Source organism: Chlorocebus sabaeus, chromosome 10 (assembly GCF_047675955.1).
Source record: "Chlorocebus sabaeus isolate Y175 chromosome 10, mChlSab1.0.hap1, whole genome shotgun sequence".
Lineage (NCBI taxonomy): Eukaryota > Metazoa > Chordata > Mammalia > Primates > Cercopithecidae > Chlorocebus > Chlorocebus sabaeus.
This window is the reverse complement of record NC_132913.1, coordinates 57686253-57712887: the sequence shown is the minus strand read 5'-3', so window position 1 is coordinate 57712887 and position 26635 is coordinate 57686253. Positions and strand designations below refer to the sequence as shown.

Genomic DNA, 26635 nt, shown 5'->3' with positions numbered 1-26635 from the left:
CACAATATGGAAAACCACTATGTTTAGGGAAGAGCAAGGAAAAGTAGTCGAAGAAGTAGGAATAATAACGTAAGATAGTGTGCTTTTAAAATTTTTCATAAAATGTCTCTGATTCTAAAAACAACACTATGAAGAGGATATTATTATCCTCATTTTACAGGTGAGAAAACTGACTTAGAACATGAAGCTGATTAAAACCATTATTGGAATGCCAAGCATATGGGAGTTATTCACATCCTACTGCTCAAGGTCATCGCCAAGGTCTGATTGAAAAAATTCAAAAAATTGCCACCTCAGGCATAAATGGGTTAAGTTGTAGGGTTGGGGTGCGAACCCAGTTTGTCCAGCTCCCAGCCAAGACTGTTCTCTCAAATACTACACTTTAGTGGCTCCTTCAGTCATTTGCCTCTCGGGTACAAACGCTTCAACTCTCCTGGATCTCATTATGTCTTCTAAAAGAGAAGGCCTAAATTAGCCGGGCGTGGTGGCACGCGCCTGTAATCCCAGCTACTCGAGAGGCGGAGGCAGTTGAATCGCTTGAACCCCGGAGGTGGAGGTTGCAGCGAGCGGAGATCTTGCCACTGCACTCCGGCCTGGGCGACAGAGTGATACTCTGACTCCACAAAAAAAAGAAAGAAAATCCCAGAGAGGACCGAATGCTTCCTTTTGCAAACTCTAAGGGACGGCGGGGTCAATGGCAGCTCTCCTGAGCCCTCTGCTCTTCGAGGAACTTGCCATATGTTTTTGTCTGGCTGCAGGAGTGTATTAATGCGATTCACAATCCAGCTGAAGAGCCTCCCATACAGGGCTTTGGACATGGCGTCTCGAACGTCCGCAGCCCTGTCCACGGTATTGGCACGGATGATGGTCTCGCCCCGGGTGACCACACAGTGGGAGGTGAGGGCCTCCTGGAGCTCTTCGGGGCTGATGCACAGAACAGAGGCAGCTGAAACAAAGAGTAAGGATAACACAGAATGTAGCCAGACCTTCGTTCATTCAGTCTGTCAGCATTTATTCAGCATCCACTCTGTGCCAGACTCCATTTTGGTACTTTTCACTCAAAGATAAACAGGCTAGGTCCCTAACCCCAAGAAGTTTCCAGACTGACACAGTATCTCCCAAACTGTTCTGAAAGCTCTTACTTTATAGATGCTTGATGAAAAAAAAAAGGAAGAGGAGGTGGTCTTTTGCCAAATAAGTTGGGGAAATAGCTGCAGACTGTATTTTACCCTTAGACAGTCACAAAATATACTCTTATATTAAAGGCCCTATAATGTCCTACAGTTTAACACAAAAAAGGTTTTTACTTTATTTAAATCAGTTTGTTTGTTTTTCATAATTGAGGATTCTCACTCTTTGTGCCACCATAATTACCTGTGGAACTTTAAAAATAAACAGGTGCCTTCTTTCTTCTCCTGTATATGCTGATATAGTGGATTCAGAATGGGCCCAACCTCCTGTATTTTTTTCAGTTTGTCGATGATTTTTTCAAAAACAACTAAGGTTAAAAACCAATACCCAAAATTACCTGCCATGAAATTCTTTTCTACAGAACTCTTGCAGCTTATGGAAGGAACACTGGTGTTCCACAGGACATCCTTGGGGAAATACTAGTTCATGAAAACATCCAGAGCCCTTAGAAGGAGCAGCAGGCTGGGCGAATCCCAACACTTTGGGAGGCCGATGGGGGGGGGGGTGGATCATGAGGTCAGGAGTTCAAGACCAGCCTGGCCAAGATAGTGAAACCCCGTCTCTACTAAAAATACAAAAATTAGCCAGGCGTGGTGGCAGGTGCCTGTAATCCCAGCTGCTCTGGAGGCTGAGGCAAAGAAATGCTTGAACCCAGGAGGCAGAGGTTGCAGTGAGCGGAGATCGCACCACTGCACTCCAACCTGGGTGACAGAGCGAGACTCCATCTCAAAAAAAAAAAAAAAAAAAAAAGGACTAGCAAATGCTGCATTATATTTTACAGAGCCTAAAGAAGCATGTGCTTTGGCAACAACACAGCCCACAAATATCAAATAATTACCATTTTGCAAAGCTTCAGCATTGGGCACCTCACTTTTATCAGTCTGATGTTGAGAGGAAATAGCTGCAAACTCAATGTTCCCAATATTCAAAATTCCAGCCAAAATTCTGTACACTGAGTGCACCTCCTGAAAAGGACATCAAGAACCATATATGAAGGTCATTGCCAATCAAACTAATGAACCACTAGACCTGTAGTGGAAACTACTAGTTGTTTACCAAAGTCCATTCTCCCTCTTTTCCTGGACACACAGTCAAATTTCCCAAACTCCTTTGCAGTTAGAGGTCATCATATAACCACATTTTAACAACGAAGCAAGCAGAATGATGTGGGTTACTTCTGGGCCCAGGCCTTATAGGCATGAGCATACCTCCTCTATACTTTCCTTCTCATTATTGCTGGCTGGAACTCCCAGCAACCCAGCCTTAACCATGCCACTGATGAGGATGCCTTAGACCAACAATTGCATAAAGGGAGTTGGTCTGCAACCTGAACCTCTTATCTGGAAACAGTTATAAGAGATAACTAATCTTCTTTGTTCTTTAAGCCACTTTTAGCCTTTTACCCTAACTAATACCAGCTCCCAAATTCAGGTATGATCTTTTGTTCAAGAGCGGAGCTGTTTCCTTAACCTCTTTGGAATATCGCTTTTATGAAGCAGTTGGGAAGACATTCATTCATGGCTCCTAGAATATTTTAAAGTTAAATGATGGACTATATAGTTATGAAGTCAGGAAATATTTTGAGAGTCACTAGAAATTATCTGTGATAATTGTATATGAAATTATATTTTTATATAACAAGAAATATATATAATTAACCTTTTTTTGAGATAGAGTCTCACTCTGTCACTCAGGCTGGAGTGCAGTGGCGTAATCTCGGCTCACTGCAACTCCTGCCTCCCAGGTTCAAGCGATTCTCCTGCCTCAGCCTCCCGGGTAGCTGGGATTATAGACACGCACCACCACACCCAGCTCTTTTTGGTATTTTTTAGTAGAGACGGAGTTTCACCATGTTGGCCAGGCTGGTCTTGAACTCCTGACCTCAGGTGATCCACCCACCTCAGCCTCCCAAAGTGCTGAGATTCCAGGTGTGAGCCACCATGCCCGGCCAACAATTGACTTTTGTTTTTTTTGTTTTGTTTTGTTTTTTGTTGTTTTGTTTTTTTGAGATGGAGTTTCGCTCTTGTTGCCCAGACTGGAGTGCAATAGCGCTACCTTGGCTCACCGCAACCTCTGCCTCCCAGGTTCAAGTGATTCTCCTGCCTCAGCCTCCTGAGTAGCTGGGATTACAGGCATGTGCCACCATGCCCAATTAATTTTTTAGTTTTAGTAGAGATGGGGTTTCTTCATGTTGGTCAGGCTGGTCTCGAACTCCTGACTTCAGGTGATCCACCTGCCTTGGCCTCCCAACGTGCTGGGATTACAGGCATGAGCCACCGCGCCTGGCCAACAATTGACTTTTGAACAATACAGGTTGGAACTGCACAGGTCCTCCTATACACAGATATTTTTCAACCAAACATGGATCAAAAATACAGTATTCACAAGATGTGAAACCCACATATACAGAGAGCTGACTTTTCATATATGTGGGTTCTGCAGGGCTGACTGAAGGACTCGAGTATGCTTGGATTTTGGTACATGAATTGGAGGCTCCTGGAACTAATCCATCACATGTACCGAGGGACAATTGTATTTGTTCTTTGCCCCCAGTTGCTGGCACAAAATCATCTAAAACCCTTGACAGTGAGTGATAGGAATGTTAGGAGTCTTTTGTTATTTACAACAAGCCCGTCTCAACCATACCTGAGTTTATACTAAGCAGGTGACTCTTGGTGGACCTCTAGTTAGCTTTAGGATGGAGAGCTGGTTGCCAGAGGAACCAATCATGTGATTAGAGAGTTCGAACTCTTGGGTCTTCCTCAGCCCAGTCTCTGGGAGCACAGAGGGATTAGACATTGAGTTAATTCCCAATGGCCAATGATTAACCAATCATGTGAATGTAATGGAACCTCCACAAAATCCTCTAAGTGATGAGATTCGGAGAGTTTTCAGGTTGGTGAACACATGGGTGCTGGGAAAGTAATGTGCTCAGAGGAAATGGAAGCTCTATATTACTTCCCACACACCTTGCCCTATGCATTTTTTCCATTTCTTTGTGACTATTCTTTAGTTGTATCCTTTTTTTTTTTTTTTTGAGATGGAGTTTTGCTTTTGTTGCCCAGGCTGGAGTGCAATGGTGTGATCTTGGCTCACTACAACTTCTGTCTCCCGGGTTCATGCGATTCTCCTGCCTCAGCCTCCTGAGTAGCTAGGATTACAGGCACCTGCCACCATGCCCGGCTAAAGTTTTGTATTTTCAGTAGAGACAGCATTTCACCATGTTGGTCAGGCTGGTCTTGAACTCCTGACCTCAGGTGATCTGCCCACCTCAGCCTCCCAAAGTGCTGGTATTACAGCCATAAGCCACCGCGCCCGGCAGAGTTGTATCCTTTATAATAAAACAGTAATGGTAAGTAAAGTGTTTTCCTGAGTTCTATAAACTGTTCTAGCAAATTATCAAACCTGAGGAGGGAGTTGTGGGGACTCTCAATTTATAGTCAGTCAGTCAGAAGTACAGAAGACAGGAGTATAGGTATCTGGAGTCAGGGTAGTCTTGTGGGACTGAGCCCTTAGCTTGTGGGATCTGATAGACAGTGTCAGCATTGAGTGAATTGTAGGACACTCAGCTGGTGCCAGAGAATTTGTTGGTATGAGGGAGAAAACCCCACATATTTGGTGTCAGAAATGTGAGTAAAAACAGTTCTGATTATCTAAGCTCTATTTTTATATTGAAAGTTGAATACATATGTATCATTAATAGTAAAAAAAAATTAAAGGGTATATTTACTTATTTAAAAACTTACATTTTCTATATGTGAAACAACAAAATAGGAAAAATTTGCATTTTATGCTTAGAGAAAAGTACTTTCACAAAAATACTCAGGCAGGTAACTTGATTTAGTACTCTACATAGCAGCAAAGGAATAGGAACGGTCACTAGACCACTGATAAAGCATTGCCTCACAGATTACAACTTCCTGTAAACATTACTCAGTAAAGCCAAAAAGAGGAACACAGACTATAATAGTGACATCTGCTGGATACCTGATAATGCTACAAAGACAAATGAAGATTTTAAACTAGGCTTCTACAATGGATAAATGTTACTCTTCCAACTTCTAAATCAAAGGCAATATGTCATGTTTTTTACTTTAAGAATCATTGTTTAATCACCCAACTTAAGAGTGGCTAAGGAGAACACCTACTAAATAGGTTTTCTGGGACTTGCTTGGATTTAACATGACAGCACCTCATTACTTAGATCAATACAGTGTGAGGCTTGCTCACTACACTGAGCAACTTCCCACAGAGGCAGATCCTGGCGGTAAAGCAGAGACTCTTGCAGTGAGTTCTACATCAGCTGTTTCTATACCCAGTTATCTCAAGAGGTTATCTGAAACTCTCAGTACTCTTAGAAAAAATAAATGTATTTCCTGTAATTAAAACACGCATCACACAAAGACTCTCTCTTTCTCTCTCTTTCTTCATGTATTACAGTACAAGCTCTGAAACCTCCCAAAATAAGACTTCCAGGCATTTCACCACTGGGATAATCACTATAGAAAATGACTGTCAAAGGCTATACCCTCGAAACCAGCATCTTGCCCTGTTGCTTCTCTGGCAATATCCTCTTCAGCATAGTGCCTAGACAACCATTTAAAGTGAAAAACTATCTATGACCCTGAGCAAAAACATTTAGGTTCAAACACTGTGTGAATCACTGAAATTAATGATCGATTGGGTCTCCTTCCTTGATTTAGTGAGAACTACAGAGGGGTAACCAATGCTCACCTTATCGAGGAGTTTATATTTCTGGGCTATTCCACCCACTTGACTCCATCAGTCCTAACCTTGGGTTAATTAGTTCTCCCTTTCTGATCTAGGAGCCTCTGCGTTCAGGTCAAAACATCATATACACTCATGGCAAAATTCAATCAGTTGTATGTCCACCTGTGGGATTACTCTTCCCGTCCTAAACCTTTTCGATCAAATTTTTCTTATTGTCTCCCCACAGAGAGCCAGGGAAGGTTTTTTCACCTTCTTTACCTTGTCCATTTTCTCTTGCTTCATCTCCAGCTACAGAGCTTTTCCTGGCATCTCTGCCTTTTCTGCAGACTCTTGCTATGCTGCTATCTCTTTTCATTTCTACCACTTTCCAACTGTCTATATTATAAAGTGGAATAGCTTCACTCAAGAAGACCAAGTCTTCCAACTGGGTTTCTCAATTTATTGTTGATGAGTATAAACTGTTTCACTACCAATCAGCAAAAGTGGGGAAGAAAGAGCGTTTCTCCATCAAAGCCCCACTGCAGGATACCTGATATGTTCTTATCTTTTCTCATAAGACACTTCTTTTACTGATGTAGATATTCTCTTGACAGAGTTGAGGCTAATTGAAAAGTTGAGAGGAAACTTAGTTTTCTCTGTTAGCCTGGTGCTACTCTAAGGAAATCCCCCTTGGCCTGGCTCATAAGCATCTCCGGTAGTTGTTTCTCTGGTATATCCCTAGGAATTTACTTCCCTTCCCAGTCTCCCTTTCCTTTCTTTCTTTTTTGTAAGTTTCTTCAGTTTTTCACCAATTCTTCCCTAAGCACTGCATCAGGACCAGCTGAAGGGCCTCGCTACAGGCTCTGTTCCAACACTTCTCGGTCTCCTTTGCAGAGGCTCTACAACATCTGGCATCTTAAAAGCCAGTGGTATCCTATTGTCTGTCATCAAGACATTAGAAATCCTCAAGACTCCCAAGTCATATTTTCACATGTAATCCTTCAGAGCAGTACTCTCTCAATTCATAATCTATTTTGAAGAAAGGGAAGAAATTTTGCGCCGATCTCAAAGGCTTCTCCCTAACCTCTCCAACGGGGATCTATAGTGTACGTCCAATTTTGACCATCACATAGATCATCTGCCCAAAAAGTTTTCATGTAGCATTAAATAGAAACATCTCTAAAACCCTACTGATTGAATATGTTAATTACTACCAGCAAGACAAGTATAATGTTGTATGGTTTGGCTCCAGAAATAAGAGTTGAAAAGCACAATCTTCACAATAAGGTCTTAGGGATAATCCCCCAACCCTCCATGAGGAGTCATCATCATTAGTGGAAGACTCCTCCACCAGGGCAATTTCTTTACAATAAACTCAGGGTCAAGTGTTCTTTCAGATACTTTGGCTGGTGTCCCAGAATTAAAATTCATGCTCCTGACTCCACACGAAGGTTTGCTACTCATAATTTTGCTTTTAGGGTTTGAGAAAAAATTAAGGGATTCCTGCAGGGAACTAGTGACATTATAAGAAAGGAGAAGAACCATAATTTTGATTGAATTGACCAGTTCATTTAAGCTTTATCTAGAAATGTCTGCCAGAAAAACCTAAGAGAAAGTTCTGTTACATCAGCATTTGGCATCTGTTTCCTGACTACATTCAGCTGGATCTTTCTGAATTTAGTCACACTACTTTGAATTTATAAACATAAAGTGAACTGAGTTAACTCAGCAAAACAGGTTGTCTGCAGAGATAGAACTACAGAATTCAGAGTCAGAGAGATAAGATCCAGCTTCTTCCTTTCATTTCTAAGGTTGCAGCTGATATAAATTGGTTTATTTCCTGTATGAATTAATGTGGGACATGGTGAAAATATACACACATGACACCATTACATTCTGGTTATTCTTTTAACAGTACAGATCAAGCACAAATTAAAAATGCTCACCATCTTTTACATGTTTTTCTTTTCATGTTTATTCATATAGTCATTCATTTATTTCTATTGCACCTTTTTTCCCAGAGAGGCTAGGGATGGCTTACTTCAAGGATATATACTTAACATACTAAATTTCTTCTGTTTTTAATGCTTTAGTGTTGTTGTACTAAAACAGATTTTAACAGTTTTCAATGTTGTTTATCCTGAAACAGATAGCATCTGTTTTATTATTATTATCAGTACATTGCTGTTATTAGAACAGCACCATTATATACTTTCTTTTAACCCACCTAAGCCTGAGGTTGCAATTTTTTGAATTTTTGCAATCAGACCTTGGTGATGACCTTGAACAGTAGGGTATAAATAACTCCCACATGGTTAGCGTTCCAATAATGGAACACTAGGCATAAATGGGTTCAGCTAGGATCAATCTCTTCACAGTATTCTATATTTGTACTCAAAACAAAACATTAACTCTATTAATGATTATTAACCTTGACTTCTCTATGGTTCCTGTACCCTTTTAAGGACATGTGACCCTGCATACTTTGGCATGACACAGGTGACTTTAAATTGCTCCACTGTCATTCCTACCATGCTTTAACTCTTCTGGGGATGCATCTTTGATTTAAAAAAAGCCTGTTCTATAAGTTAATAACCACAAAGGTCCTTTAACAATGCTAGAACCTGTTTAATTGCTCCCCTCTAAGGAGCCAAGGAAGATATATTTATATTTTTATCTGACCTTTGGGATTTTCCACTGTCTGTCAGTTTAAGGTCTGTGGGAGGCTGACAGAGAAAATTAACAGCTGGCTAGACAGAAAAAAAAAGGTGCTATTATGACTAAAATCAACCATGCAGGGGAGGGAAGGGCTAGCCATCACACTGCATTACACAGAAGTAATCCTTTATCTGGAGTGGCCATCCCAGGGTAACTGGAGTGTCTTTTAATCTAATCCCTTAAGATTTAACACTCTCACCTACTTCCTAATCATTCACCCCCTTTGTTGGAAAAGCAAAAGAATCTATATATTTTGCAAAATTGATGGCATGAAGCCCAGAAACTATGACATAATGTATCACAGGATAATATTTGAGCCCAGGGTAATAAATATTGTCTGTCACCCCTAGCATATATTTAATACAAACAGCCTGTATCTAGGATGTATCTAGGATGATAAGAGTAGTACAGTATTGGCCAGGCATGGTGGCTCATGCCTGTAATCCCAGCACTTTGAGAGGCTGAGGCGGGAGAATCACTTGAGGTCAGGAGTTCAAGACCAGCTTGGCCAACATGGTGAAACCCTGTCTCTACTAAAAATACAAAAATTAGCCGGGTGTGGTGGCACGCACCTGTAATCCCAGCTACTCAGGAGGCTGAAGCAGGAGAATCACTTGAACCCAGGAGGCAGAGGTTGCAGTGAGCTGAGATCCCACCACTGTATTCCAGCCTGGGCGACAGAGCAACATTCTGTCTCAAAAAAAAAAAAAAAAAAAAAAAAAAAGGAGTACAGTACTTAGAGCTATAGTTAATAATGTGCAACTGTGTACCATGGAGAAGGAAGTAACTGCAAGAAAGTTGAAAGGATTTTAATTAATTTGTCTTGTTACCTAAGGAGCTACTTGCATAAATATATTTCTGTGACTTGGATATAATCTATATATTCCTGTACTCCTATCCCCCATTCACTTTAATGGCTGGAACAACCCTAAATCAGAAAACAAAAACAAAAACAAACCACAGTATTGTTTTGGTGTTTATTATTACATGTGTAATGAATTGATGACAATGATAACAATTTATCAACACATGGTCCTCACAACAGTGCTCTCCTAGTTTGATGTTCCTCTGGGCTTCTTGTTAAAATGGTTACATTCTGATTCAGTCATCCCTGGATAGACCTCAGGGTCTGCATTTCTAAGAAGCTCTCAGGTGATAACAATGTATCTGGTCCTGGGACCGCACTTTGAGTAGCAAGACCTTATAACACGACCAACATGGCATTTGAAAGCAAGTGTCCTGTCCCAAGTGAGAAATATCCACATCTTTACTCACATTCATATAAGAATATTGCCACTTGAGTTTCTCTCTTGATCACTTACTTTGTTCGTGAACCCTATAATCCTGAAGCAATGCTGAATTGCTTCGAATTGTCTTCTGTAAGACTCCTTGGAAGTTATGTCGTGCATCACCTTTCCAGTTTCATCAGCTATGTACCTAAATGAAGGGCAGCATGACCAAACAGAATGAGCATTGACTTGGAAAGTGGTGCAGGCATTTCCATTTTTTTCTGTTGTTTGTTTAAAGATAGGATCTCACTCTGTTGCCCAGCCTGAAGTACACTGGTGTGATCATAGCTCACTGCAGCCTCGACCTCCCAGGCTCAAGCAGTCCTCCCACCTCAGCCTCCTGAGTAGCTACTTTAAAAAAAAAAAAAAAAAACGTAGTGAGACAGGGTCTCGCTATGTTGCCCTGGCTGGTCTCAAACTCTAGGCTTCAAGTGATCCTCTCACTTCAGCTTGCCAAATGATGCAAATGGCTGAGAAAAAATAAACCATGTGCAGTTGAGTTTTTGAACTTTCTAGACAATGAAAATGGTGAGATAGTTCCTGCCACCTCATCCTGGGCACTTTAGTTAAATACACTGGGTTTCCAGTTAGGAAAACGGCTCCATTTACTTCCAAGTTTGTTAACTGCTAATTGGACATTCATCAAAAATTAACAACCAACCCCCCTGACACTTACCTAGGAGGTTTTTCCTCAGGAAGTCTGAAGTCAGAAAGCTTCTTTTGGTGATGAAGACCAGCATAAATATAGTAAAATATGTGAAAATTTTTCTCTCCCCTGAAAAAAAAAGAGACTTTAGTAATAATGTATTCTGGCTTCCCCATCCCAAGTATTTTACACCATTTTCTTTCTGTGCAAAAAATTATCCCATGGCAAATTTGTATTTTCAGGCAATTAAATATTAAAAATCCCACTTACAGAACAGTGATAGGATTAGTATAGTAATTGTCATAATGTTGCATTATTAAACACACTTTCCTACAAGCAAAAGGTTTCAGAGAATGGGACATTTACAGGAAACAGCTCAGGTTGCATATGTTGAAATCTTTCTATTGCAGCCCAAATGCCTACTGCCTTCTGTTTATACCACATGTTGCTTCAGAGACGGTGAGGTCCAGCTTAGAGACATCAGCCAAATCCTCTACTTTACTGGAGCCCTAGACAGGAAGTGGCCTGCAAGTCTCACAGCAGCTTAGGGAGCAGGATTGGTCCAGAACTGAGGTCTTCACTCTCCCAAGCTGGTATTCGTAAAAATACTACTCAAAATGTCATTCATTAGTCTGGTCTCCTGCCATCCACCTCTTTTAGGCTACCCTGGCCAGGGTCCTTTCAGATAGGTGCTACTCTGAGCATAGTCTGTGGACTGCTGTCAGCTCTGAGCATAGTCTGTGGATAACTGTCAGTTTATAACAAGAGAAGGAACTGGAAAGTACATGCCTAGACATTTTATAGCAAGTGACATTGCCATGACATCCAAGAGCATGATAATTTTTCTGATAATTAATTTTTATTGCGTTTTACAAAGGTATTAGTTCAAAATGGGTTGGATATTTAAAAAAAAAAAAAAAAAACTGGTCCTTTAGCACAGAGAGTTTGAAAAGCACTGCTCCACATCCCCTTCTTTCCTCTGGAGGAGGACAGTCTCTTCTGCAGATACCCTTGGATTTTGGCAAATCTTTTCTTTGGTCAACCTAGCTCCATGGAAAGAAATCTTGTCTTTCTTCTCCCCTTATCCTCCTTTGTGGCATGGCCCTCATTCTATTCAGCCTCTCCTGGGTATCCTCATCTTCCTTTGATTGTTTATCCTGTCAAAGCTCTTCTGTGACATTCTTTATCCCTGCCCTGTATTCTAGATGCCTCTACTTGCCATTTCTCACTCACTTGTTCACTTAACCAATAAATTTAGTTAAGAGACAGGGTCTCACTCTGTTGTCCAGGCTGGAGTGCAGTGGTGTGATCATAGCTCACTGCAGCCTCAAATTTCTGAGCTCAAGCAATTCTTGCACCTCAGCCTCCCAAGTAGCCATGACTATAGGCACACACCACCATCCCCCGCTTATGTTTTTGTGTTTGTAGAGACAGAGTCTCACTATGTTGCCCAGGCTGCCTTGGCCTCCCAAAGTGCTGGGATTACAGACATGAGCCACTGTGCCCAGCCCCTATTTTTATTTTTTTTAAATAAATTTTATTGTGTATATTTAAGATGTACAACAAGATGTTATAGGATATACATATAAATAGAAAAATATGACTATTCAATGAATAAACATCTTAATTGCCAGTCATGGTAGGCACTGCGCCAGGTGCCAGGGATACAGGACTAAAGGGATTCATGTTCCCTGAGTGTCATTATAAGAAGCCAAGATCGCTACAGGGAAACCAGTCAGGGGGTCCCGGTGAGAAAGCATAATAGCTCAGATAGGGTAATGGTAGTGGTGATGGAAAATAAGAGTAAGCTTAAATATTATATATATTCTGGAGAAACAACCAAAAGAACATCCTAATAGACTGAATGAGGATGGTGAGGGAAAGAAACCTAGAGACTGCCTCCTAGATTTCTAGCATGAGCATCTAGTGATGGTGGCACCCTTCACTGAGACAGGAACCGAAAGGCCTGAGATGAATGTCACTTGTTCTTTAACCTCTGTTATATGTGCAGGCTTTGGCTGACCTATCTCAGTCTTACCTTCCTACAGTTTTTCTACAGAACCATCTAGTTCTCAGTTCTTCCAAGCTTTTCCTGCTGACATCCATCGCTAGCATCAATTCAGTTTGATTTCCATCCATTTATCTGTCAAGATTGGCTAGGTTTTGTTATAGTAATAAACACCCCAAGATCTTAGTAGCTTAACTCAACACAGGTTTAGTTCTTGCTCAGAGTACCTGTCCATGGCAGGTCAGCGGTGGGGCTGTGCTCACTGCAGTCACTCATGAGCTGTGGCTGGCAGAGAAGTCCCCGTCTTACACTTTGCCAGACTCTGGAGGGTTGCCGTTACATGCCCACTTGCCAGAACCAGTTATGTGACCACACCCAGCCACACAGGAACCCTACAGTGTGCCCAGAAGGGGGTGAACCCCAACAGTTGGATGACCAGGACTGGCACAGGCCCCATCTTCTCTTCATCTCACTTAATTCTTCTAAGAGCCTTGTGAGGTTGACATTATTATGCCCATGTTGCATATGAGGAAAGTAAGGTATATGAATATTTACATTAACAAGCAACATATCACATTAAGTGACCGAGAACTCTCCTCACACTATCTTGGTAAAAGACCACTTTACATTTGAACACAGAACACTATGCTTTCCATTCTGTCAGAGGTAGCTCCCTAAATTTTAAAACGATCCTAAGCTGGGGAGACAGAAGCAGGGGACCTCATAAAAATTAATCAAAAAGCCACAGGGAAGTGTAAATGACTCTGACTCTATCTTTCATTTGTTTAATGTTCATGCCAGTCCCTACTGTGTGAGGAAACTGCAAGTACGTGATAGAGGAAGATGCTTGGGTTCTCAGCCCAGAACAATTCCTGTAAATTCTACTTGCACAGTATCTTTCAGACTCCTCAACTTCTCTCCATCTCCACTGCCACCACCTTAGTCTAGGCCAGCGTTCTCCCTCACGTGAATTTGGCAACAGCCTCCTAATCATATCAACACAATCCTTGCATCTCCTCCAATCCATTCCCCATTGAAGCTAGTGTGATCATTTCAAAATGCAAGTTGGGTTTGGTGACTCCCCTGCTTGAAAACGTTCAGTGGCTTCCTATCGCCCTTAGAAAAAAGTTTGAAATCCTCATCCTGGTTCCAAAGCTCTGCATGATTTGGTCTCAGTCTTATCTTTGCCACTTTTCCTCCTTACTCTGGTCCCCACCTTGTTGCCTAACTCCTAGTGATCCTGTGATCTCACATACAGGTAGACCTTCTTTCTCCCTAGACTAGGTTATGTGTCCTTCCCACCTCTCGTTTCACCTTAATAGCACCTACTTTGCTTTCTGGTGCTTATTACAATTGTTCTACATTTCAGTTTACTTGTTTAATGCCTGTGATTCTCCCCTACTCCTTCCTTGTATACCGCATACTCCAAGCCCCGTGAATACAAGAATCTTTTGTATTTAGTTTACTCTTACAAGCCAACACAAAGCACAGCACTGGCAAACAGCAGGGATTCAATAATGCATTAATATGGAAGTGCGGAACCATGCTCCTGAGAAGCTCTGGTGTCCGACAATAATAATAATAGCTACTAATATTAATAATTATAATAGCTATTATTATTATAGGAAGATATTATTTTTTACTATACTTTATGTTCTAGGGTACATGTGCACAACATGCAGGTTTGTTACATATGTATACATGTGCCATGTAGGTGTGCTACACTCATTAACTCGTCATTTACATTAGGTATATCTCCTAATGCTATCCCTCCCCCGATCCCTGACCCCCCACCCCACGATACGCCTCAGTGTGTGATGTTCCCCAGGAAGAGTTATTATTATAATAGGAAGAGTAGCTAACACTCTGATAGCATGTACCACACTAGTGGTTATATTAGTATAATAGGAAGAGTAGCTAATACTCTGATAGGATGTACCACACTAGGCATTCTTTTAAGTAATTTTATATAAATGAACATGCTAATCCTCACAACAAACCCATGAGGTCAGCACTAGTAGCATTTCCATTTCACAGATGAGGCACAGAGGTGGTCAGTGAAATGCCCAAAGTCACACAGTGAGTATCAGAACCTGCATTTGAACCCAGATCAAAGTCTGTGCTATTGATTTCTATTACCAAATGCTTTCCTTAAAAACAGAATAATTGTTTTCTCTGCCTCAATCTAAGGACAAAATTAACGTGTGAAATATTCTTGGTGTCTTTTTTTTTTTTTTTTAAACAAACAAGTTCAATTTGCAGGGGCCTCAGGGTCTTAAAAAATGTCTGCAATGCTGCTAAATTCTACCTGACACAACCAACTCAGGAGAAACAAGCATACCCATCCCCAAAGCACACCCACCCCAGCCCTTTGTACTCTTTCCATTAATTTCTTTTAGGTTAAAATCTACCACTGATCCTTTGCTTAAATCATTCTTTGCCCTTGGGAGGGTAGGGGAATGTTAAGAACAAGGATGAAAACTTAACTGTTAAAATTCCCAAAGCTCTCCCCCCGCCCTGGTTTTTACTGCAGGGCAAAAACACAGTGACAAAGTAGTGCACCTACGCTGCCTGTTTTATCACTCTGGATTTTTCAAGGAGATATTCAGAGATTCTTGCCCCCATCACAACTCCAGTTGGTGTGAACATCATTTCCAGATATTTTCCAAAACGGCTGGAGTTGTCATTGATGGCAGTGCATGCGTTCCCAAAGGCTTCCACTAGGGAGTTGACTTGTAGAATTTTCTCTCTCAAGGTCTGATTATTGGCCTGTGCCAAACAGAGAACAGTCAAGAAGAGACTCCAGAAACATTACTCCAGCAAAGTTGCCGGGCACCCATCCCTTGCCCACCCAAATCCACATTGCCCTTTTACAAAGAGACGTTAGCATCAACCACCAGCATCATTTTCTCATGTGAGCAACTCCCCAGATCTGCATATGAATCAGATTTGGCTAGATTAGGACAGCAGTTTTTAAAATCCAGCCATATTTCATTTAAAACCCTTGACAGATAAAACGCCTAACCAGTTTAGAAAGATTTTTAAATGGATCCCGCAACTTTTCTGGCATTTATCATAATAGTCTATAAACCTTATGTATAAAAATTCCATACATTCTTAGTCACCTAGTACACTAATTCAGAGTGTAACTACTAGCCTATTTTTGAAGTCATTCTTTCAATATCGATTTCACCAAGCTGAAAATTTTCATTTCCCTCAACTTTTGCTCAAAAGCTTCTATTTTCCATCCTTTTAATCACTATAGTGGCTTCCCTGATCCTGTTCCTAGTGCTTAACCACTCTTACTACTTAATGGCTGAATGTTTCTATTACATTGAAAACATGAAAATTAATTGCCAATAATCTAGTAAATTTGCGCTGGCATCATTCTCCTCCCGGTGTGAAAGAAGGATAGCATGCTGACATCTTAAGAGGCCTTGCTATCAGGAGGCAAACATAACAAAGATGGAATGTCTTTATGTAAGCCTCAATAAAAAACAAACAAAACAGTACTTCCATCATTTATAAAATCCGCAGTTACTCTGTAGGAACTTCTCACCACAATACGTAAAGCAGATTAGTCCATACCTTTCCCAAGAAAGTCAAATGCTGAACAATCAGGTGAGCACTTTCTGTCTTCCCAGAGCCACTCTCTCCGCTGATGACAATGCACTGGCACAGGAAATGGACCGTCAAGTGAAGAATTTATAGCACAGAAGCAACTTGCATGCTTCATATAACATCCGCTACTGTACACCTTAATTTTTCACTGAGAAATAGATCTTAGGAATCTTCCTATTTAAGAGACCTTCTTCAACCTTTTGTATAGCTACTTGTTGTTCCATTGTACAGATGTACCATAATCTGTTTAATCAGTCCATATTGGGATATTTGAGTTTTTTCCTTGTAATTATAAACAATATTACAATGAATAACCTTATACATAAGAATATTTTTATGCAGGTTCATCTGCAGGAGAAATTCCTAGAAATGGGGATGTTAGATCAAAAGGTAAATACATTTGTAAATTTGATACATATTACCAAATTGCTTTCCTAGGGACTATTCCAATATATGAAAGTGCCTGCTCTCCTGTAGCCTCACCAACAGGATGTTAGATTTTTGACAATCTAATAGGTTTAAAAAATGGTATCTCAGTGTGGCTTTATTCTGCATTTAAAAAATTATGAATGAGGCCTCCTTCCATTTGCTTAAGAGGCTTTTTTTTATGTGACCTGTCCATATTGTTTGCCCATATTTTATTGTATTGTTGATATTTTTATCATTCATTTCAGGGAACTCTTTATGTATAAAGGAAATTAGTGGATGTGGTATAATAAAAATTAGATATTGGGCATTGTCCCTGGTTCCTGGCACTGAGCTCCTAAAACCTTTGGAATTTCCAGCAGTGGTAGGAGTATCTTTTGTTATTCACAAGGAGCCCCTTTCAACCATACCTCAGTTTATTCCTAACAAGGTGGTTCAAGGTGAGGCCCCTAGATAGCTTCAGACCGGTCATTAGAAAGACCAAACATGTGATTAGAGTGTGGGAACTTTCAGCCCTACCTCCCAACTTCTAGAAAGAAGAGGGGAATTTAAGATTAAGTTATACAAATTCTTGAACGAGATCCAGAGAGCTTCTGAGTTGGTGAACACATCGAGGTGCTGGGAGGGGGATGTGCCCAGAAAAGGCATGGAAGCTCTGTGTGCCACGTCCCCTTCCTCCCCCCATATACCCTGCCCCATATGTCTCTTTTATTTGGCTGTTCCTTAGTTATACCCTTCATAATAAACTGGTAAATGTAAGTAAAGTGTTTTCCTTAGTTCCTCGAGTCATTCCTAGTGAATCATCAAACCTAAAGAGAGTCACAAGAACCCCTGGACTGGTATTTGGCCAGGCAGAAGTGTGAGAAGCCTAGGTACTCCATTTGCAGCTGGCATCTCAAGTGGGAACCTTCTTGTAGCACTAATCACTTAATCTGTGGAGTCTGTGCTAACTCCAGGTAGTGTCAGAATTGAACTGAATTGTCGGGCACCCAGCTGGGCTTGGAGAATTGGTTGGTGTTGGAAAAAATACAACATTTGGTGTCAGAAATGGTGTCAAAAAAGATAACGCAGTGAAGTGACTTCTTAACTTAAAAACAGTATATATTTCTCTCCATTTACTTCCTCCCTGTGAAATCTATGGACATTTTACAAGTCTCTGGGACTTGTAAATCTTGGACTCATTAAATAGATTATGGTACATCTGTACAATGGAACAACAAGAATTTGGAGGAGCTAAGTTTCTAAGCTACAGTGAATCCATGTATTCCGTTTTGTAATCTACACTCTTATAATGTCATCTATTACTCAACAAACCCCAAAGCTGGGACTTCCCAGGTCTTAGGAAATCCACACAGTGATACTCTCAGAAAATTTGCTTGCCAAATTAGACTACTTCTATTTCAAACAGAATAAAGAAACAAAGAAAAATATATCTATTCAAAGTAAAGGAGGGATGAAAGGTTAGATATATCAGCATTGTGAATTAGAAGGCTAGAAAGGTAAAATGGATGAGCCTGTGTTTAGCATTGAGTTTAGGTTTGTTCATTCTCTACCCAATCTATCACAATTTTTCAGCAGCTAAATGGTGTGGTGCATGGTCGCTGTCAACCTCTGTGCAATATTTCATACAAAAAAACAAGAATCATGAAAATTCTAAGACCTTAATAGGAAAGAATTTCACTTATGCCATTCTATGTGCTATTTTTATTATAATCATTGCCATGTAATCAGGTTGTGTTTGCACTGTTCTCATCATATTAATATTAGAAACATTTTTATTACATCTCATCAGAGAAAATGAGTGCTCTTGATGTGAATGCTTTATGTTTCTTGAAAAGCATTTTCACATTCTCCTGATGCTATGGCTTTATCTATGCACAAGTTCCACAGAGCTGCCATTTCATCTCCTGTCTCTTTGGGTCGGCACCAGCAACCAGAATGGAAAGGTTTCAGGAAGACAGGAGCTGACGAGGAAGACAGAACATGTCTTAACTGTGTGACTCCGTAGGAAAGGAAGGTGAGTTCTTACCTGGTCTTTGCTGAGAGTAACCATGCACTGGTAAGCAGCATCTGCTGATGCAAATATGTGGGGGGGATTAGAGGCACGTTTCACCCCATGATAAAGTCTGGAAAACTGAAGGAAAAATAATTAAAGGAAACTCTCCCCTGGACCATCTAATACTCCACTACCTATTGCCCTTGAAACCAAGACTCCGTCACTTATTAGGGGACTTGTTGCATTAGGAAGACTGTAGGGTACAGGTTCTGGAGCCTGCAGGCCTGAGTTCAAATTTCACTTCTGTACTTACTGACTTCGTGAGCTAGTAAGAGGGAGCCACTCTATGCTAAGTCTCCTCATCTGCCAACTAGGTTTAACAACAGTACTTGTCCCACAGGGTGCGAAAAGTGAGGTAACCCAGTGTCCAACATGGAGTAAGCACTCAATAAAGGTTAACTATTATTGTTATAGTTTGCTTTAAAAAGGTATCCTCAAGATGTAAAAATTCCATTTGTATTACATTACTATCTGCAGTTTGGAGTATATACATCTAGGGTAGCACAATTTTATTCTTACTTTTTATTTCTTTTCGTTTGCCCTTGTGAGTTTTAATTTCCTATTAAGGAGCAGTATGCTCTTAAAACATCTCTTACCTGTGGAGAGTATATGCTTAGATTCTGGAAGGGGTTTAAGGCAATTAAGATGTCTCCAACATATGTGTAAATTAGCAAGTCTGCATAACGTTTCTGCAACTGATGGATAATTGTATCCTAAGAAGAGGATAAATGGTATTGAGAGTAAATATTATTTCCAATCAAGGGATAGATTCTAAAAATGATAACAAATTTATTCTTCCAAGAATATCTTTCTTTAAAAGATGAAAGTAGTTCATTTAAATCATACAATGACCCTAACGATCCTAATTCATTAAAACAATGCCAATATTTGCCTTGAAAGAAAAAATAGGAATACATTGAAAGAATTAGGCCTACTTAGGACTTGCTAAAAGACACTGAGATATCCAAGAAAGATTTTACTGTTATTGTGAAAAGAACTCATCTCAACCAGTCAAAATGTTGTATTTAAAATTTTATTTAATGGGCTGTTCCTACTGATAGAGCACAGACAAAATGGTAAGTTAATTTCTCAAAGCACTGCACTAAAAACCTAGGTGGCATAAATACAGAATTAAACACTTTTTATTACACTGTAGTGATTTAGACATTGAAAGTAAGAATCCCCAGAGTTAGACTCAGCATAAACAGGTCCAGTGCAATTAACAGCACTATTAAACATGCATATTTTAAGTAGGGATTATCAGAGACTTCAAATTTAGAATTCAAGCTATATTAACTTCATGATTTCCCTAAATGAAGCTCTTTCTTATGAAGAACAAACAACTTAAGGGTTAATTGAAATATTTTATCAAATTTTATCAAACAAAATATTTTCAGCTGATATAATCCACCATTAAGGCTACACTATAAAGAGCTTTATTGGAAAAATCCAAATCCTTTTCTCTTCATGATTCTAGGGGCTATCTAAATAAACACAGCACAGGATCATAGTCACAGTGACTGAATGCTCCCTGAGCTTCATCCCATGGCTACACAAACCATTACATTTTCAAATGACCTGAGGAGGACATGCTCTACAACAGAAAGGTCAGACCACATGAAACAAATGTCTTCAATGAGAATTGTCTACTAAATATTTAGTACCTCATCCAGCACCTCTAGATTGACCAAATCATCCTCAAGGCAGTATTTTTCAGCATCTTCCACATGGTAAGGTCTTCTGGTATGCATCCTCTCATGCCTAGAAATTTATCAAGAGAGTTTAAGCATTAAGACAGCAAATAAGGTAGCAGAAAGTGGGCAGCAAGGATGGCTCATTCACAATCTTATCACATGATATGTTCAGAAATGTCAGCGACAGGGACAGGAAGTCTGGTCCAGGTCCCCAAGCTTCTCCTGCCACTGTAGAACTGTTGGGATAAAGTGATCTCCATAGTTCAGGTCTACTTTCTGCCAGAGTGAGGAGTGTTACCAAATGGGCTCACCTAATACACGTATTTGCTTTTCTTAAACGCCAAAGACAGCACTTCCAGAATAAACACCTCTGATTTCTGCTCAGTGTCAGGCACATGGTTCTCACTGGGGTACAGCCTTAAATGCCTTACTTTCCTTGAGGTCCCCTTGCTCTATCTACCAGTACCACCCCCAACTTTTGTGATAGTTTTTAACCTACATAACACTTCTAGAGATTAATATGGTAAACAACAAATAATTGATCATTGTTTATGATTTTTCTTATTTATTTGAAATCCCTTTGTGACCCCTGTCCCATCCCACTCCTCTCTCATGAGGTGACCACCATCTGATGGGTTTCCTTCCAGTCTATTTTCAAATATTAGTCAGAGGCATATACGTACCCATCAGCAATATACAGGTTCTGTATGTTTAGTTATAAAAATGATATCATACTTAGGTTTTATAATGTAAGCTTACTTTTTTCAATAAACATGATGATTTGTAAAGTCTATTTATCTATCTATCTACATATCTACCTTACCCACTTACCTACCTACCTAGTTCAGTCACTTTAATCACTGGGTAGTATTATGCTTTATGAATATGTACCTATTTATTTACTCAGTCCTATGGGGGGGATCACGTTGGCTAGAAGAGCTCTGGACCCTAGTTTCAGAGTTGCGAGCATTGTGGTATGAGACACTCAGCAAATCCCTTAACAGCCAGTATATCAGTTTTCTTCATCTGTAAATAGAATTACTCATGACTGATCTATCTCCCAGGTAGCTATGAAAGCACATATAGTCATGGATATAAAAATGCAATAAAGTTGAAAACATGTGCTAATTATTATTCTTACATCCTTGTTAAAATTTGGAATCAATTTGCATAACTACACACATTACTCCAAATATCACTGACTAAACAAAATCATACATAAACTGTCCTCCTACATACTGTAAATTCATTAGCCCAGAAGCATAACTTCTTAGTTCTTCTCTGTCACTTTTATGCCCATCATCATCACAGCTTATGAGGATATCACCCACCATCCAGCTAGATCCTAGAAGCTGGTGTTGACTGAAAGTTTTATGGTAAGTACCAGCTAGAAGTCATGGAATCTTGATGCACTCCCACCCTTTGGTATGCATTTCACAGAAGTAGCCAAAGAGGAAGAAGCAAACTTATCAGCTCTTCATATTGAGTCTTGAGTTTATAATGAAATAGAAATGGCCAGATAAAATTGATTTCTCTCTTTCTAGCCTATTACATTAAATCTTACTTTTCAATCTCCATCACTGATAAATTTGAAAAGGGATATTTGAAGCATGCTATTAGTCATCTCCAGTTCTAGAACCAGTTTTGCTGCTAATTCATATAAAGGTCCAAAGTAGAATGAAGCTTAATTTTTATTTAATCAAATCAAGTTTATAACCTAAGCATTTTAAAATTATTAAACATAATTATTTATCTGTGTCTTTACATATTGTTGATGGCAAAGAAAAATCAAATTGGTTTGTAATACAGATTTTTACTAAAACTCAGAGCTGCTGCCTGCCTCTAGCTAGCCATTTTGTTAAATAAAACAGCAGGAGGATACATATTTCTGATGAAAATCCCCTTCACATAAAACCTAATAATAATTTTGCTTGAAGTTACTCAAAAAACAAAATATTGGCCGGGCGTGGTAGTTCACGCCTGTAATCCCAGCACTTTGGGAGGCCTAGGTGGGCGGATCGCAAAGTCAAGAGATTGAGACCATCCTGGCCAACATGGTGAAACCCCGTCTCTACTAAAAGTACAAAAATTAGCTGGGCATGGTGGCTTGTGCCTGTAGCCCCAGCTACTCAGGAGGCTGAGGCAGGAGAATTGCTTGAACCTGGGAGATGGATGTTTCAGTGAGCCAAGATCAAGCCACTGCATGCCAGCCTGGCGACAGAGCAAGACTCCGTCTCAAAAAAAAAAAAAAAAAAAAATTATACCACATTTTCATGAAATAATTAAATTACCATATTAAATTCAGCTAGTTTGTCACCTTCCTACATTTACATCTCATAATTGCATAAAATAAGCTAAGTCAGAGTTTATTCTGCACATCATTTGACAAAGAAAATCAATATTTAGGCCAGGCACAGTGGCTCACACCTGTAATCCCAGCAGTTTGGGAGGACGAGGCGGGCAGATCACAAGGTCAGGAGATCGAGACCATCCTGGCTAACACGGCGAAAACCCGTCTCTACTAAAAAATACAAAAAATTAGCTGGGCGTGGTGGCAGGTGCCTGTAGTCCCAGCTACTCAGGAGGCTGAGGCAGGAGAATGGCGTGAACCCGGGAGGCGGAGCTTGCAGTGAGCCAAGATCGTGCCACTGCACTCCAGCCTGGGCGACAGAGCGAGACTTCGTCTCAAAAAAAAAAAAAAAAAAAAAAAGAAAAGAAAAGAAAAAGAAAAGAAAATCAATAATTAAAAAATTACCTCAGATCTGATTCTGGTCAAGATGGAGTAAGCACTCTCCACTCTTGTCTCCTCACTGAAGACAACCAAATACCCTGGATGGAATGCATGGAGTAGCTATCTTAAGACTCTGAGAAGTAAATTGTAACAGGCAGATTGGGGAAGGAAGTCAGAATTCAAAATACCATTGAACCAGTGGTGAGTTTTCCAGGGTTTTTTTTTCCTTCAGTAACTCCTGACCTGGACTTAATGGCAGCCTGAGCTCCTTCAGGAGTACCAACCTTCCCATTGGATGACATTTTTATAGCCAACTAAAAATGGAAGCATGGACAAAACCTTACTTGCAATCTCAAAAACAGATGCAGTCTAGTAGGAAGTTTTAGTTTGCAGTGTGAATATACACAATGCAATATCACTAGGATCAAAATTGCTATCTTCTGAGCTTGAAGCAGACTGTATGCTATGCCAATCTGTCTCATAGATATAACTTCCAAGAATCATGCAGATGTTGTCTATAAATCTGAGCTTGACTCCTATAAAAAAACTTCTCCAATAATATTGTATTAACAAAAAACAACTTTTAAAAAATTTTAACTGCCTCTTTCCTTACTTACAGACAATCACATTCTTTAGAAATACTTGCTCCTAAAAGTGAAATAGGCAATCTAGAAGTGGATGTAGATGCAAGACTTCTCTTCTCTGATAAAGACCACTTCATTCTCTCAACCAGAAAAAAAAAATATGTATGTGTAACACTATTTCTGCTTTCCCCAGCTAGTGTTATTTGGAAACTGCTGCCTGCTTAACTTTCCTCCTCTGGCTATGGGGTCTGGAAGGTCTATTGTAGAGAAAAAGCATTATTTATTTCAATTTTTATCTCCTTTAAAAACATTACCCTAGACTTTACATAAGCTTATAAAAAGTGTTACATTGTTTTATATTTCTCTATTTTTAGTTGAAATTAATAAAAATAAATTTGGTTTAATTTTTTTCAATTTTATTAAGTGATTTGTGTCATTAGTAACTATAGATCTTAATTTCCTTTAAATTCACATGCTCCACCTAGTGCGCCACTTGAGAATAGCATCTATTATTAATTTTTGCTGAAGAATTCCTCGTTTAATGTGAAAATTACAGATCTCCAACTAAAAGCTACTTGGATTGAGTATTCCAAAGCTCAGAGGAATGAAGACATAGATAAATGAATGGATAAATAGCAAAAAACATTCTACTAAATCAAAAGTATGTGGTAAGGCACTGTAGTTTTAATGGCTCAGATGTTTTCAAATTCCAGTAAAGTTTATATTGCTTTTCCTAGATTTCCTACTTGTTGTTATGAGTCTGTAAGTATGTTGGCTGCCAAGGCTGGCTTCTCAGACAAACAGAGTTTGCAAGTTAGAGCTTAGAGGGAAACTCTTGGCTTGGACTGGTTCCTGGAGTTTGCTTTCGGTGAGGCAGTGGAGCGGGAGAGTGTGGAGAGCAGGACTGGTCTTAGGTTTCAGGGATCAGGTATAGGGGAAACTGGTGCCTGAATCCATGGATCAAGTAGGGTGGGAATGAGGGCAAGTCTGTACCATCAAGTTCAAGGAAATGGGTGCAGCGTAACAATAGAATCAGAAGAACAGGAAAGACAGAGCCAGAGGTAGAGGCTGGGAGTTCCCCTAAGACAACAGTGAGCATAGATGAGGTAGAGGATGAGGGTCTTTGTTCAAATCTTTGGCCCAGCCAGTGAGTGGGAAAGGAGCTTCAGAGGGCACCAAACTGGTTCAAATACTAGAGGAATTATTCTCAAGAAGTAAACTCCTAAAGTGTTGTAGCTTTCACTGTAGTTTAATCTCTATATCTGCATTATGGTTAAAACCATTTCTGTGTCAATCCTCTCTAATATCCCATCACTGGGCCTGCTAGCTTCTTTGTTTGAGCTGCTAGTCCTATGAACTATACTGACAAACATATTTTGCCCAAAAGTGACTCATTAATCAATTAGCCTCCTTCTGTCTGCCAATTACGCCTGCGGAATTGGAGGCTTCCATGTAGGAAGGTACAAACAGGGCTGCAAGAACTTCATGTAGGTGAGACAGGATATGTTCTTCCCTTCACTCCCCAACTATGAGGAAGAAAAGGTGCAGGCTCAAAGATGTCAGTCCTCAAAAATCTAGGACAAAATCCTCTATGGCCATAGAGAGAACCCAGGGATCACTCCCTTATCATTACATTCAATGGATTCCATAAAAGAATGAAAACATTACTCAAAACTGAGAACGGAGTACTGTTACTACACCAAGGTCAGTGATGTTGACTATTTCTTCTAAATCTTTATTTCCATTCAATACACCGTTTGATAACAGAGACAATGAAAGAGAAACTTTTATTTTACTATAACTCTAATAATGGACCTAGAATGAGAAAAACAATAGCACACCATTGAGGAGTGACGTTATTCTACTGAGAGTCAAATATGGACAGAGATACCAGCTGGATACCCTTAACTACGCGAGCTGTATCTTGTCCCTGAACTTAAGGCTATATCTATCAAACAATACCATGCATAGATTTTAAAATAGGATAATTGTTTGGGTGGAACTTATTCTAGTATCTGTCCATTTTTCATCTAAGCACAGTTTTGGCCAGAATCCCAATAAATCAGCATCTTATCATTCATCATATTAAACAGTATTTGATATACCCAACTTCTCTAAGCAGCAAGAATCAGTAACACCAGCATAAAATTAATATTAACGAACTCATTTGCTCATTTGTAGATAGATAGATATAGGTATACATAGATAGCAGATACTAATTATAGCAAGGTGTAGATTTATTTCTTCTGTTAGGAAGGTAAAAGGATCTTTAACCTCCTACATGTCAAGTTTCTTCAGCACTTTACGAAGTAATCTTTCTGGAGTTATTCATTTACATAAGAACCCAAGAACCCATTAGTGTATATAATATGGGGTGTTTTGTGTGTGTGTGTGTGTATGTGTGTATGTGTGAGTGCATGCATGCACACATTTGAAGGTAGAAGAGGGAGAGAGTGAGCAAGGATTACTGGGGAAAACTTGGCAGTTAAATAGTGAGAAATCTGTTTTTAAAGGTCATTGCTGCAGGTTGAAAAGAAATCAAAAGCTGAAGTCATTGTTTTAATCAGCCTCAGGCAAATTGCAAGGGCAGAATTACAATCCATTAAACAGAGCAGGAAAAAAACCCCACAAAACCCCAGCAACTCAATTCTTCTACCAAGTAATACTTAGAACAGACCCTTGGCATTTAGGGTTTAACATCTGTGGTTTCAGCTAGTACCAAGCCACCTGCAGGGGCACCGCAGGCTGGATCTTGTAATTTTATTGAGGTTCACAGTTGAGTTCATGGTCGTGGCAGAGACAACTGAGTCCTTTTCCTGCCTCCACTCACATTCCAGAGTGGTTTCACTCTTCTCCCAATAACCCTTGTAAAGTGATAAAAAGCATGTTTTCAATCTACTTCTCTGAACTTTAACAGTATGATGACATACCAGATGATACTAATGAATTCAGGGATTTGTA

General features: G+C 39.8%; 1 protein-coding gene across 1 annotated transcript in view; it reads right to left on the bottom strand.

Moving 5' to 3' along the window:
- MYO3B (myosin IIIB) overlaps nucleotides 1–26635 on the bottom strand; it is a 33213-nt gene that overhangs the window by 281 nt on the left and 6297 nt on the right. The window contains exons 2-10 of the mRNA XM_073020250.1: nucleotides 20330–20426; nucleotides 19262–19378; nucleotides 18639–18743; nucleotides 16151–16234; nucleotides 15129–15331; nucleotides 10585–10683; nucleotides 9942–10056; nucleotides 2030–2156; nucleotides 736–946 (exon numbers count right to left, since the gene is read on the bottom strand). Coding sequence (XP_072876351.1) covers nucleotides 736–946; nucleotides 2030–2156; nucleotides 9942–10056; nucleotides 10585–10683; nucleotides 15129–15331; nucleotides 16151–16234; nucleotides 18639–18743; nucleotides 19262–19378; nucleotides 20330–20416 — 1148 coding nt within the window. The 5' untranslated portion in view covers nucleotides 20417–20426. The remainder of the gene's footprint in view (nucleotides 1–735; nucleotides 947–2029; nucleotides 2157–9941; nucleotides 10057–10584; nucleotides 10684–15128; nucleotides 15332–16150; nucleotides 16235–18638; nucleotides 18744–19261; nucleotides 19379–20329; nucleotides 20427–26635) is intronic.